This window comes from Drosophila serrata, unplaced genomic scaffold (assembly GCF_035046125.1).
Source record: "Drosophila serrata isolate PLE 108 unplaced genomic scaffold, ASM3504612v1 contig_240, whole genome shotgun sequence".
Lineage (NCBI taxonomy): Eukaryota > Metazoa > Arthropoda > Insecta > Diptera > Drosophilidae > Drosophila > Drosophila serrata.
In genome coordinates this window covers 670572-685869 of record NW_028257138.1, presented here as the reverse complement: position 1 = coordinate 685869, position 15298 = coordinate 670572, and the positions used below count along the sequence as shown (strand labels likewise).

At 40.8% G+C, this 15298-nt stretch overlaps 1 protein-coding gene across 1 annotated transcript; it reads right to left on the bottom strand.

Annotated features, from left to right (window-relative positions):
- Positions 1-12114: 12114 nt before the first annotated feature.
- LOC110189203 (lysosomal aspartic protease) lies at positions 12115-13566 on the bottom strand. Its single transcript, XM_020959173.2, has one exon. The coding sequence runs from the start codon at positions 13449-13451 to the stop codon at positions 12267-12269; it is 1185 nt and encodes a 394-aa protein (XP_020814832.1). The 5' UTR covers positions 13452-13566; the 3' UTR covers positions 12115-12266.
- Positions 13567-15298: the final 1732 nt, after the last annotated feature.

The following is a 15298-nucleotide window of genomic DNA, read 5'->3' as shown; positions in this document are numbered from 1 at the left end:
CTGCTGGGTTTATTTATAGTCACTTCAGGGGAGACCCAGGGTGGCTCAAAAGACTAGAGTTTTTCTGGCTTAAATGGCTGGTTATGATGTGCATTTGTGTTATTCGGAAAGTGAGACTGTAATAAAAGTTTAATGGTATCAATTGGGAGTGAAAAGGTATCCTTATTCGAGATATATATTAGTCATTTGTGCTCTTATTGATTCTTCTAAATATATTTTATTTAATCCTGAAACGTTAGTTACATTACGCTTAAAACCGTTTTGTTACAATTATTTTATAAGTGTTGGAGTATCCTCTTTTAAGTAAATGACTGAAAGCCAAATGTGGTCCACTCTATTAGTCACAGCTAATTGCCTGTCAAAACCAGTAGCCGGATCTTACACTTTCACCAGCTATAAGTTTTGCATGCAATTTATTTTGATTGCAACAGCAATTAACTTGACTTGTTGTGTCACATCCTTTCTGCGAGTACTTTTATGGGTGTGTATCTTTTCCGCTGATAATTTCTGTTGGCATGGATTATAAAGTTGCCACCCATTATCCGCTTTGTTCATCGGATGCACAAGCTGTTTGCCGTTTTGATTGGAAGTTGTTGCATGTTGTGGCCGCAAGACTTTATTACGTATACGCCACATGGGCGCAGCTGTGCAAAGAGAACGAGAGGAGTAAACATTAAACTTAAAACTATTTATGATGCATAGTAACCAGTTGGGTAGTTGCATTCCATTTCTATTAAGCTCCTGCCAATAATTCACTGCAGCTATTGCTCTGAAAATATTGATTAGCTGCGAGGCTGGTTCTCATTGAACAGATTTTTCCATTGATTTGAATTTAAAATGAAGGCCACATCAAAATTTAATATAAATTCAAATATGAGCAGCAGCCTGAAGTGGAGCAGCAGCAGCAGCAGTCAACTGCCAGTCAGAGCCATCCACATCCTCCACCCTCGTGAATCTGCCCTTATTTCGATGTAAATAAAATACAGAGCCGAAAAACCGAAATTACACTTACAAACACTCGACCAGTGTCGACTCTAATTAGAAACGAGTTTACGGCGTATTAATGTCTCATTAAATATTTCATTTGATTTGCCTTTGCTAGCGCGCTGTTATTAAAATTCAATTTCGAGTGTTTACATTCTATTTCTGTTTTTGTCAGAGTTTGCATAAATTTCCCGTTTGCCCCGAGGCTTTCCCAATGACAAAGAGCAGACTTTGTTCGGGGATAATTTTAAATAAATAAATTTGTTTTCGGCCATTAAGGGTAAGGAGTCCGTCCGTCCCGGCGCACATGAGTCCGTGAGCTCCGGCTCAAGCTTAGGCCAAGATTTATGGCCTAAGCCGATGACGCAGCATGTGGATGTGGATGTGGATCTCTAGAAGATGCTCTAGGTAAGCCCACGAATATTTCAATTTCGCTGCCGCGTTTTTAATATCCAAGCGGAAATTGCAGACACTTTGTGCTCAATCCCTCATGTAACCCAAAAAAGTGTAACTCCATGGTGATTTCAGTGATTGCCGCAAATATTTTACGGCTGTCTAAAAGCAGCGAGGATTCATTGTCAGCTGCCGTTGATGTGGAACTAAATGCGCGTCGTTTAAGGCGGAAGGCCAAGGGGAAACCCATGGAAAGCCCGGAAAAGGGGATATGTTGTGGGGCAACGGCAGCAAGTCAGACATGCGAGTCCATTTGGCTGAGAGACATAATGCTTTTCACAATTTTCGCACACGATTTGTAAATGAAAATGGAGCAACCCGCCCTCATCTCTGCCTCGCGCTATCCTTGTCCTGTGTGTGTGTGTGTGTGTGTGTGTGTGTGTTTTTGCATGCGGTTGGGGCTGGAAAATCTCTTGGGATTTACACATCAAACATTTTCATCGATGGAAATTCTGTTTGTCATTTTTGATGGCCAACAATATGCTTGGCTAAATCCATGCCAGCCAGAGGGCCACTTCAGCGATGACGCCAGCCCAGTTCCACTCGTTTATCATCGAGTGGAATTTCCTGTTGCCAGATTCCTGACCAACCCGACCGACTGGCTGACTAAGTGACCGACTCACTGAACATGAAAAACTCGGCCAGATCAAAGTTAATCACTTGTGTGGAAACTAGACGACTAGATTTGATTCGATTTTGATTGCCTGTCGCTGGTTAATGAAGTTGGGGAATAGATGCCTAAGTGTCGAGTTTGGCTTTTAAATTTAAGGCACTAAAAAATATAAATGAAAAAGGAAATTTGTATAAGCTTATCTTCTCTTCAAGAGAATTCTTTGGTTATATATAGACTCTTAACTTAAGATTCTTAAGAATACTTTATAATTGTTTTAAGGTTTATATTATTTATGCTTATTGCTTATTGATTATCGATCTACGAAATCTCCAAATATTCTTTTCAGTGCAGTGAAAATTCCTAAAGGGTTTTGCATATTCTAATAGCTGGGAAATTATTCTCTCGACAGTTGCAGAACTCTTCTCAGAACGTGAAGAGAAAGCAAAATAAAGCGCAGAACAACAACAGAAATCAACAAACAAATAAAAAATCTGCAACAAATTTCGTAAATTAAAAGTTGGATGAGAAAAGAGGGAGGGGTAAAGTAAGTACGTCAGAGAGAGACAAGAGGAAAGTGGGTCATGCCAAGTAAAGAGAGACTCCCTGGAGAAATGCTACTGGTTCCCCTCGTCGACATGGATTTATTTTTACTTCACGCCCCCTCAGCGCCCTCATTTTCATTGCATTTTCATTTTAATGCCACTCGACAATGAGTTTTCCCACTCGGAGCTTTCCGGGAAATGGCTCTAATAAGAGTAATTACTGACACTTAGTCCGACCATTGTTTGCAAATTTAATTAGCGATTTATCATTAATCATTGCGGTTCGTCGGCTGCATTAAGGGATCAGTGGAGCGGATGGTTTATTGATTGGCATTTAATTTATTTCTTATTTTTTTCCCCCAGGTGATGCCAGGGGATGCCAGTCCGAGAGTGAGTGAGTCCATCAAAGCGAGTGCAGCCAGCATCTTAACAACTTAATTATATTCTTTTCATTGTTCGGCATAAAGTTGCCAGCAGTTTTCATCGCACAAAAACACACACCCATTTTGTGGTTACTGAGTGACCAATAAGTTTTTCCTCTCTCGGCAATTTTCCTTTGTTACGTCGGACAAATTTCCTTGTCAAAAGCAGCAAAACTTCCGCAACAAAATGAGTAGAATGAAGGCAGCGACGACGAGGAACTTCTTATCTCTTTATAATAACACAATGTGACGCACTGTAAACTGTACACTGAACATCCCTGTCGATGCACTTCTCAGGTGGAGTGGAGCCACTGAAAAAAGAACACACTTTGTGTATTTGTTGTGTATACACACAACATAATTCAATGTAAGCAGGCAAGCGAAAAACTCAAGCATCGTAGGGATGTGGCCGTTCCCAGAGCCATTTCGTATCCGTGCACGAGCAGCTCCTTCGGCCCAAGGATTCAACATTCAGCAGCAGGAGACCCCGAGGAGCAGCTGCTATCCCAACGACACTGGGGCCATCACAAAGTCAATGCCATTGCCCGGAAGTTGGCAATCGCCTCTACTCACATGTCCTTTTAAAGGGTATCACTATTCTGGCTCCAGGTTTGCCCCGGGAAGTTATATTTCCGCCCTAATATCTACTTTGTTCCATAGACTGTGGGAGCTATTATCTATTTGGCATTTTTTTTTTCCACAAGTTTTTGCATTCTATAATGGCCTGAAAGTTTTTTATTACTTATACGCCGCATGGGCGCAGCTGTTAAAGTAAAGAAAAAACCATTACAAAAGTTGTGGGAAAATATAAAATATGATTCGCGCCAGTTGGACTCGAATAAAATGCTTTTCTTTGACTAGAATTGCTTTTTATGGGTATTTGGTAAATAATAATAATTATTATTTTCTATCAAATCACATCATAAATTCTGTTTGAAGGGTATTTTGTGAAAACTGCAATTCCGATTTCGTCTTTCTCCCTCTCAGTTGACTGAATCCTGACTTGGCAGCTGATGGAGAACTGGGACCAGGGACAGACGTCGAATGGCAAACACTTTGTCAAAAGTGCAGGGCGCATAAATCAAACTGCAGGCCACTCATTGCCCGGGTCCAGTCCAGCATCTCATCATAGCACTCTTCCCCCATACACTGAATTTGAATTGCTGAGCAGCTTTCGAATGGCATTCCAGTGGTTTAGTGGCCTGTGGTTAACCCATTAAGATGCATGACTCGAAGTGACGCCGCATTCAGGGACTTAAAGTTGCCTTTTACCTATAAATCACGAAATGTTTCCTCAACTTCTGGCCAGTTGCCCAATAAAACCCCGCCGGAATTCTCGCCCCAATTCAATTAGTTCTATGACTCTTTCCAAAATAATAACGATGAAAACACGAGAAACTCGTTTACCTTGGCGCAGAGAGTGTGTTGCAAGTTTTTCGATTTCATAAATCTCTGCGGGCCCAAGTAGACCAAAAAAGGATGCGGCAGGGAGTTGGCCAACGTTAGATGACTGGCTCTTTTTGAAAAACGAGGCGCCAGTGAACTTTTTTTGTTGCCACCCCCGGTTGGTAACACCAGCTGCACAAACAAAAGGAGGGGAGCGGGAGAATGAGAGTGCCACACATGCATTTAAAGGACACCAAAAAGGATGTCTCTCGTCAAAAACTCCACCCACACACACATAGACGCGCGCTTTGCAGTGGTATTAATTTTGCACTTCACTGGCATAATTGTTTGATGGACAGGCAGGGAATTGGTTCCCGGAAAACGGAAAAGCTGAATGCGGGAAATAATGCTAGCTGGTTAAGTACTAAATTAGCAGCTGCCAACTGCCAGCAGTTTTCCAACACGAATTGCGTCGCACTCGAAAACAGTTTGCATTCAAATTCAAATTCAAATTTCGACGTAAGCCTCAGGAACTCGACTTGACGGCTGATTAGGTTTATTATTCAACGCTTTCCTGAGCTAAAGCCATTTTAAGCGCCTTCCAGGATCCAAAGGCAGCCCTAATTAGTATGCATGTCACAGCTTGTGTAGGGCCAACAGATGTGACAAGGTATTCGATATATACTATATATATATATATATTTTTTTTTTGGGACACAGGAGAAAAACAAACTGAAAGGATGTTCGGGCTTTATGATGACACTTTAAGGCACATTTCGTGCGAGTAGTTGACTTGTGTTTTCCTGCAAATAATTACCCAAGGCAATTACCCATTGAGCCTCTTTCATTACCGATTCAATTCAGATTCAGATTTAAGTAGTGCTTAAATATATTGCCAACTATTTATCCCGCTTTTATTTTGCTATTCGAGTGTAATATCCCGTTAACATTGTCACGTTTGCTCGCTGAAATCGAACGTTTAAGACGCGACAGCAAGCAAACAATGACGCGGCCCACACGGCGTATGTGTAATGTGTTAAAAATGACGGGTCCTCGCGTCTGCTGTCGGGGATTAGTGCCAAGTGGCTTGGGATGGGTCGGGATATGCGGGCGTGTGTCCTTGAAACTAAAGGCCGAACCGAAACGAAACCAAACTGAAACTGAAACTGAAACTGAAACTTTTTTGGCCTGACATTCGAGTTGCGGGCGTACAAAACGGGTCCAGAGCGAAGAACGAAGAGCGAAGAGCAATCTTACTTAACACAAAATATATTGTGGCAGCGCCATTTTCAATGGCTTCGAGGGCTGTTCAAACAGTTTCATTCGGTGGCTTTTGGCAGAGTGCTCGAACCGATGGCTTAACCCACTCGCACGGCGCTTAGATTAATGTTTGCCTGGCAGACACAAAGGATATTTGATAAATGATCCCTGCCATTATGTGCTCCTCCATCTATCTAGCCGCTCAACATGTGTAAGTACATTTATACGAGCGACAGTGAATGGTTCTCTATGTTTTCTTTTTTTTTGGCCAGTAAGTATATAGAGAGATCAGCCTTTAAGTGTTCCTGAAGGGCCTTAAGTCTTTATGCCACTCGTTTGGCCTAAAATGGAGAATTTAGGTAACTGAAAATAAATTTGTAAACCATAAAATATTATAATATATTGTCGTTTAAGTTGTTTTATTTTTAAAGTTGAAATTTTAATCATTATAGTTATTTTCTTAATTTTCCTTCTTGGAAATGAAGTAATTTTCCATTTATTCTAGGAAAAGTTGTATTAAGAAATCCACTTAGAAAAGTGGTCAACAAGGACTCTTGAACTTCACCGGAAAACTGTATGTTTTTGTTCTCTTTTTCTGCATTGCAATTTCTGATTTATATATGAAAAATTGTGGTCTTAGACAAACTTTTACCAAGAACACCCAATTATAGAAAGCAAGAAGAATGCAATTTAATTGCAGAGTTGTCCGAGTTGAATTGCCAAACTCCAATCCCAATCACTTTGTTTCAAGTTGTGCAGAAAATCGAGTAGGTGGAATTACTTCCCCTAAGTGTAGTTCAAAGATATGTATTTGTTTTCATTTTCCAGCCTGTGAACACACACCCTCAAAATTAATTACAATTGCCCGGCGAGTAATTGACATTGGCCCTGGTTCGTGCAGGCAGGTGTCCATGTCCAGGGCTCAGACGGCATCATGTCCTGGGCCAACTGGGCGCTGGTCGGTGTCAAAGTGCCTGGCAAAACATGGCTAGTTGGGTGGCGGCTGCTCGAGAGGATTCCCCTTCAACTGTCAAAACACACAGGACACAAAACGTCATATTAAAGTAATTAAGTGGCATAACAACTTTGGGGCATGCATGGGACAGGCCATGGCTCTGTTGAGGTTTCCCTGGCAAATTGCCTTATTGACTCATTAGCCCGCTTTTGAGCGTCATTAGCCAGGACATTGCGGGTCCGATGGCCAGGAGGAATTTAATAAAAACAGTCCAGTGGGATGGAAGTATAAATTTGCATAATAATGGCTGGGGGAAGATGAGTCCTGCGGAACCCGAGATTGTACGCATAATCTTATCGAATGATTTAATTCTGCGGGTCCCTCCCAGTTTCTGGCGTTGGCAGGCCAGCCGTCCTTTTGTGATGCCTATCTGGGCCGGGGTCCTGGACCCGACTATATACCCATCCTGGTTATCTGTGCTGGTCACGGGCAAATGAGCAGCAAGGACATGCCACCACTAAAGACATCTTCGACTCCAGTGGAGGACATTTGCCAGGCCAATTACTTCCATTTTGCCATGGCAATTGCGGGGCTTCTGGATATCATGACAACAAACGGGAGAGTACCTTCATCCATATCCTCGTTGAGTGGATTCCACGCGTTCCAATTCAGAGTCACCACTCGAAATAAATCAGATGAGTGTCGAGCGCTCTTCAAAGGAGTCCTCACTTTCGATTTTTTATTAACCATTATTCCATAAATTTCAATGCCCAGGAACAGAGAAAAAAATATAATTCTTTTCTTGAATCAATAATACAATAAATAAGTCAAAAAAGAATTAAATCCAAAAACAACTATTATTTTTTCGTATTAAACATTGTTCTACAAGCATATAATAAATATATACCTCAGCTGGGGATTATTTTTATTTATCGCAGATTTTATTTGCTTTTCATTTCCTATTTGTTTTTAATATTTTTGCATCGCTAAAGCTCTTTGCTGTTGTTTTTTTTTTTTTTTTAATTCAATCATATAAAAAAAACACTAAAAGGAAGATTAAACATAACTATAAAGGAAGCTGACTTCGTTCAGCAGACGTTTCTATACCCTTGCAGGTGGCAATTGGATTATGAAAATTGGTCATAACTCAGCCAAAAATACGGCTGTTGATGCTGATCAAGAATATATATAATTTATAGGGTTGGGAACGACTCCATCATTAAGAACACCTTAAATATATTTATTTTAGGAATCTTAGATCGATATTTCTATACCCTTGCAGTGTATTAGAATTTTAGGATCGAACGAAAATAAGAAAAATAATAAATAATGAACTGAAATTAGGAATTAATTCGTTGTTATTTAAAATAAATATATATATAATTTATATTGTTTTAATTATCAAAGATCGAATTGCCATCTCAAAGAGTATACATTCAAACTACGGCAGACGTGGCTCTAACTCTCTACCTCAGCCTTCCTGCCTCTCGCTCTCTTTCTTTCTCTTTACCTGTAGAGCTTACTCTTTCTCTGCCTATCTCTAGAGTGCTCTCTTTCTCTATCCTCTTTGATCGAGGACTATAAATAGAGGCGCTGCCGGCGCGCTCCCCTCATTCTGTACGAGGGGAGGCTGCTGTTAACATCGTCGTGATAAGTGATAGTGGCAGTAATAGTAATTACCCTTCGCCTCCAAAAATATTACGTGGCCAATCATCTGGATCTGGAGACCAGGAAGAAGCTCACTTCGATGAGTCAGCAAGAATAAGCCATGACGTGTTTTCTTCTGCGGTAAGTCTCAACCATGACAATTATATCATATACAATTATATTAAGTAGCTGCTATAGGAGGGATCAGACCCATAGCCTAACAGTCTAACAGCCTAACTTAATAATAAATTATTCACGAATATTACTATAGTTTCAAAACTCACCCTGACCAAATTTTGCTACATTATTATAAACAATTTTAGTTAAAAGCTTGCAAGATAGTGAAAAGGTCGTTTTCGACCCCATAAATCATATATATTCTTGATCAGCATCAACTGCTGAGTTGATCTAGCCATGTCAGACAGAAAAAAATTATATACATTTTTGTAAAAATTTTATAAGGGGTTACATCGTGCAGATTTGTAAAATTTATAAAAATTGGCTTAGGAAAGTTTGCCGAATTGAAAATTATGAGTTATTGGCAAAGTTAAGATATTTAAAAAACTTAGATTTACCAAACAAAATGAGCATATAAAAATATCTATTAAATAAGAGATTAATGCATCCTTGGCCTAGTTATGATCGGTTTCACATTCGAAACACGTCCGCTTTACTGCATGGCAAGCTCCTGACTTAAATAATAATACCCTTTAAAGGTATAATAAATACATTTTTAAATGCATTTACTGAGAGCCATGCCTTTTTCCTCATTTTATATTAATGTGTTGACCAAGATTGTTTTATGATGTTATTTAAAAACCTTGCCAATTAATATTTCCCCTTTTTCGTTTTCCAGGTCACACACAATACTTTCCCCGATTAATTTATGATGTTGAATTGCCCTCAATTAAAAAGCTTTTTATGCATGTCTTCCTTAATCGGCAGGTGCACATTTTTTCGCAAGAATAATCAACTTTTTGACCTTTTTGGCGTATGCAAACAGCTTTGACATCCTGTCAAAAGGACGCGGAACTCTGTGGCGCTTTTCATCGTTGATTGTGTAAAGCCCAGGGCCACTTAGCGACTGAAATGCTGCACTTCCTCGTTGAATTTTTCACACTGCCAGTATCCGAGACTCCTCCACCAGAAGTTGTTATTTTTTGCCCCATTTCGCAGATTGCACAATCAGGTAACTGTAACGGTTTTACAAAGCCAGGAGAGTGTCCTGGCAGCTCGTCAGGCGGCTTAGCATTTAAATGGTTACAACAGTTTCAGCCGTTAAAACCGCATTTAACCCTGGGCCAAGTGGTGGCTCCCGCAGACGGTTTCATTTAATCGAAAAGCTGGCTTTAAAGCTCTCAGCACCGCATCGAGGAATCGCTTTTTGCCTTGGCTTAGTTCCGGGAAAATTGCTGTGGCTAATGGCTATTTATTATCGAATATTTGCGCAACTAATGCTGACCAGGAATTCGGTTTGCTTTGTTGAGCACCAAGTTATGAAGGTTCGATGGGCGGATTAACGAAGGAATCCCAGGGAATGGGCACTGGAATACCCTCGACAGTATGTCTGGGATTGCCCCACCTGCTGGGTACCAAAATAAGAAAAAAAAAGGTTAGACAAAGTTTTTTTCTTTACTTAAATTCAAAGGCCAGCAGAGTCAACAGTTTTTAAAACCGCAAATGGGGAAAGCACGAAAATTTGGCCATGAATGAAAGCCATAAAAAGGCCAAGAGAAGTCGCCCGGAGAGTATCAATAAAGGCCGTGTAAGCCGCCGGGCAGAGTAAACGAAGGCGAAAGGTCAATGTAAAAAGTGCCAGGCCACAATAAAAAGAAACAGTCGCCGCAGCCACCACTAAAAAAAAATCGCAAAATGGGAAAAACTGAAGAAAAGCTGAAGGCGGCAAAGGCCAACGATGCGTGCACATAAAAAGGCAACGGCAATACGCACAAATATACATTGTAGAATGCCTGTAAATATATATAAATACACAAGTTGCGGTGTTGTAATTACACAACTCGACGTGGATATACCCTAGATTGTAAAGCTTACTTAATTCCGAAACAAAATTATATGTAAAGTTTCAGTTTTTCATGAGATTTACAAAACAACTTAGTTATAGATAAATTTTGTGGTGAAATAAGCATTATAATTTCTTTACAATATACGATTTTACCTCACTTAAAACTTATATTCATTTAATTAAGTCACATTATATTTATTTTAAGGCTGCTTTTTTTTAACAGAACACTTTGAACTAAATATTTCTTGCAATAAATTGGCACACTTAGTATGGTAAACCCTTAAAGATATTCCCCTTCAGGTCATAAAAATATTTATGCCCTCTTTATTATACCTGCCTAAAAACGAATATTAAAACTGAAAAATAAATATAAAATCACACTCTATAAATTTAAAGCCTTCCACGTGAAGGGCCCCTGCAAATGTCTCCCAAACTACCCATAAGTTATAAAAATATACAAGGTATTCGCAATTTCAGAGACAGCTCGTAAAAGCCGTTTGGAAAAAAGAGCGAAAGTATCCGGAAGGATATCGCGACCGCGTAAACTTAAAGCTATTTATTTAATTTTTTAAAGCACGCAATTTACATTAAAGGCTGAGGGGAAACCGCCAGAAGCGTTGAAGCCGTGGGAATAGGGAGACAAAGGAGACATTGTTTTTCCAAGGAATCAATTACATCCTTAGTGCGCCCAAGGAACTCATCTTCCTTTGCAGTGTACCTCACTCTCCCTCCCTCTCCCTGTATCGACTTGCTTTGGCTGCAAGCGATTTTTTGATTAGCTTCCGCCCACTCAGGGTCCTGAGCTTGGAGTCCTGCGAAGTTGGACGGGAAGCCAGTGGGGCAGGGATAATGCATGGGATGCCAAGAAGGAGGAGCAGGTAATAAAATAATAAAAATTCTGTTTTGATTTCGGCCTTCCTTTCCTCTTCCCGGGTTCCCCTCGTTGCCGTTGCAAACCATCTTCCAAATACGATGACGTACACGCACCCAAAAATAGCAACAGCTTGCTTAAAAAGAAAACAAGAACGGAAGCTTACTTCTTCACGGCGAAGATGGATACCCTTGCAGATTGAAGTTCGAGTTAACTTAACTAGGAATTAATGAAATATAAAATATAATTATGTTAAAATATAATGAAGTAATGCATGCTTTCATTTCATTCACCCACACAATTTATATATTTACAGTTTTACATTCACCGCTTTGCATTTTCCTCTATTTTTTTAAATATATAATTGATATATACATATATTAAATTTGATGCTCTGATGGGATCTGATGATCTGTTAAAAGTTAGAAAAGTTATAATTTATATATTTAAAGTTTTACGATCGTTCCTATGGCAGCTGTATACTTATAGTCCACCGATTCGGCATGTTCCGACTTATATACTAATAAAATTATATAGTCGAATAACTGCATAGATACTTACTGGTCATAGATACTTTCTGGTCAAAATTACTTCCTGGTCAAAGTTACTTTCTGTTCATTGATACTTACTGATCATACTTAATTACTAATCATAGTTACTTATTGATCATAGTTAGTTACTGATCATAGTTACTTTCTGGTCATTGTTACTTACCGGTCATAGTTACTTACTGAGCATAGTTCTATAAATCGTCCGATTGTTCCTATGTCAGCTTAATATATAATATATGATATAAGTAGTCGACCGATTCGCCATCCTCCGACTTATCTTCTAGTGATATAGAAGAATAACTGCATAATTTCATTTGAAACATTAATAACAATACTCCTGCTAAAAATATATTTATTTAACATTTAAAAAATAAGGAAAAGATTAATACAAGCTTTGAACTTTAACAAAATACAACTAAAGCCATCAAGTAGAGTATCTCCCAAGCCCACATAGGATATGTGTACACCTTGTTTTTCCTCTTTGTTTGCTGAATTTTTCACGTGTTATGGCAACCAGTCGTCGAAATAACAAGGAGCCCATCAAACAGCAGACATGGCCTCAGCTCCTGGCGTCGGCGAAGCCAATGCGATGCCTTCCCATGTCGAATTCCGTATAGTATTTTCCCAAAAAGACATCCCCCAGTATCCACAGGGGTCCGCGAGGCGATGGTAAATCCACGGCGATGAAGGCGGAAAAGCAGGTCTTTCGATCCCGAAAGACATACTCGTGACCGTCCAGGAAAAATTGTCTATCTCCCAGGGTGAAGGTGATCGTGGGCAGCTTCGAAACCGTATTACAATTTACAAAGAACTGGCCATAAGGTGATGGCCTTCCGCCAATGGATTCGTTGATAAGTATGGCCTGGTCGTAGGGCAAGGCCAGGAAGGAGGTGCCCGTATCTACAATCACTTCGCAGCCATCATGGCACAGTTCCATACCCTTGATGATGGCCGAATTCATTTTCACCTGCCAATAGGCTCGATAGCTCACCGGGACGTAGGTGAAGTTGCCGGTGTAAAAGTCTGGATTGGAGCCGCCAAAGAAGATGAAGCCGCCCTCCGATTTACCCTTCCTGTTCAGATAGACACTAAAGACGGGCTCTGAAAGCAGTCCTTGTTCCATCATTGCATAAAATGGAGGCTTCACCCGCATCATGGAAATGCTCCTGTAGCCCAGACCGAAAATTCCATCGAATTTGGCGGCCAAGAAGATTGGTCCAGGCATATCAGTGGCCTCGGCAAATATTTGATTCTCGATCTGCAGACCAGCTATTCCGATAGTATCCCTTGAGAGGAACCCCGAGAGACTTCCACTTCCGTAATGGATAGCAAATGGGTTCCCCTGGGCCCTATAGGAGGATGACTTTTTGGCGTAGTACCTATTGTGGACACGACAGGCCACCATTGAGTAGGCACAGCGACCGGAGGGCACCCACAGATTCGAGGAACCAGTGTCGAAGATCACGTTGAAACTCTGCGGCGGAATTCCAACGGTGATGGGGCCAAAGTACTGGGCGTCCAGGTAATTGCTTAGCGGCACACTCTTAGGCTCCTCCCGCACTAACTCCCAATTATTGTACCGGTCCTCGGTGTATTTCAGACGCAGCCTATCCATCCGGATGCCCAGCTTCTCAAAGCGATGACGAGCGGAAGGAAAACGATGCAACGGGACTGTAAACAGCTCTCCGTTGCAGACAACCGGAAGTAGCAGCAGCAACGGAAATAGCGGAAATAAATGCCACATAATGCTATCAAAAGCGGATAAGCAATAGTCGAGCTCCACGTCGAAACAAGGTTGAAAGTGACAGTTTTCAAAGGCAAGTCGATACGATAAAGCGTTGGGAAAGTGAAAAACAACACCCACGCAACTTGTTGCAAAATAAATTGTGATTAAATATTTCCATTGCATATGCGCTGCTTCCGATTTCAGCATAAAGAAGATTTGTTGTACGGATTCGAACTACTGTTACCTCTTAAAGGGGTATTGCCCACCTTTAGTTTTCTTTCTTTCAAGCTTCAGTATTATCAAATATAATATAATAATATATAAAGTTCAGTATTAAAATACTTGAGAAGAAACCTAATTATTGTGATATATTGGACATTTTCCAATAGACAGCTTAGCCTAATGACACATTTCTTGAGAACCTTTCATGTTTCATTTCAACAAATACAACCTATTTCGCATTCTTTTGACATTCATATCACATCAAAAAAGCCATAGCCCCTTACCCTGCGTTAAAAGTACCCAGCAGCATAAAAATTTCCATGAAAATGTAATTGGAAATGTGAAACGTCTGTGTGGCGGCACCATTTTTCGAATCGAACTCCCATCGAATATGTACCAGGGGGCAAGGCGAACGAGCGGAGCAGGGAAACCTTTTCATTGCAATGCGAAATCGTCGAAAGGTGTCGAGTTCGAGTCGAATCAATGTACGAATCAATACCATATACAAAAGGCGAATACTTGCACTGAGGGGGAAGGGCTTCTAATTGTAGTTCTTTCTGCTCGATTGCATTTTCATTTCGTACTTTGCATAAAGAGATCTGCTCAATTGCTTGTACACGAGTGTCTATCAAATGTGTTTTTGTCCTGTGTGGGGCAGCGGAGAACTTTCAGGGGTAAACATCGTTGGAGGAGCTCCAATTAAAACGTCAGCCCAGTCTGGCTAATGCGACAATAACAAGTCTCACACTGGGGGCCCTCGAATGATAACACACACCAAAGGACTCAGGACCCAAATACAAAAATCCCGAAAACCTTTTCAGACGTCGCTGCCAGCTGTCAGTGACAGGCCACACCTGTGCTAATGGGGGACCAGAAATATCCAACAATGGCGGGGATGGCATCCTTTGCATTATTCTTATCCCAGCAAGTCGCCTTCTGAGGGCTTGCTGGCACAATTAATTATTGCATTTCACTCCTGGCCGAGAGCCGAAAAAAAGGATTGGCAGGGAATTCGAATGCGAGCACAAGCACTCACAGGTTAATTGAAGGCGACTTTGCTTCGTCCTGGGCAAATAACATTATCGGCAGAATTCAAATTGCATTATCAGCCATTAGGCAAAAAGGCAGGAGAGTTAAGCAGGCACTCATTAAATTAGGCAAACACAATTAAAGTTAGGGGCAGGACAACTTTTGGCTGTCAGGAAAATCACCAAAATCAGTCACTGGGACAGAGTTAAAGTCAAAAGTCATGTCGGTGACAGGAAGTGGACTGAATGGGGCAGAGAATGAGGTTGGGGCTGAGGCTAAGGCTGAGCTGTTGTGAAAAGCTGTCACCGAGTGTCAGGAGCCAAAAAGAAAACTTGTGTGTGGCAACACTTGTTGATTTTTTGGTAAAACGAAACGAAAAGTTTGTCGGGTTTTTTGCCCAGTTTCTCCCCGGGTTTCCTGTTGTGCCGCCTCGACCTGTGTCCACCACAAGGAAAAAGGTAAACTCCGTCTTAAATTGGAAAGCGGAAATTGCAGGCAGGCAGCGGCAGCGGCACCACATTTTGTATTCTTTGATGCTTATAAATTAGGTTTGGTTTCTGCCAAATAAAAAAAAAAGAAAAACCCAAACCGAAAAAAACAGGCAAACGAATTCC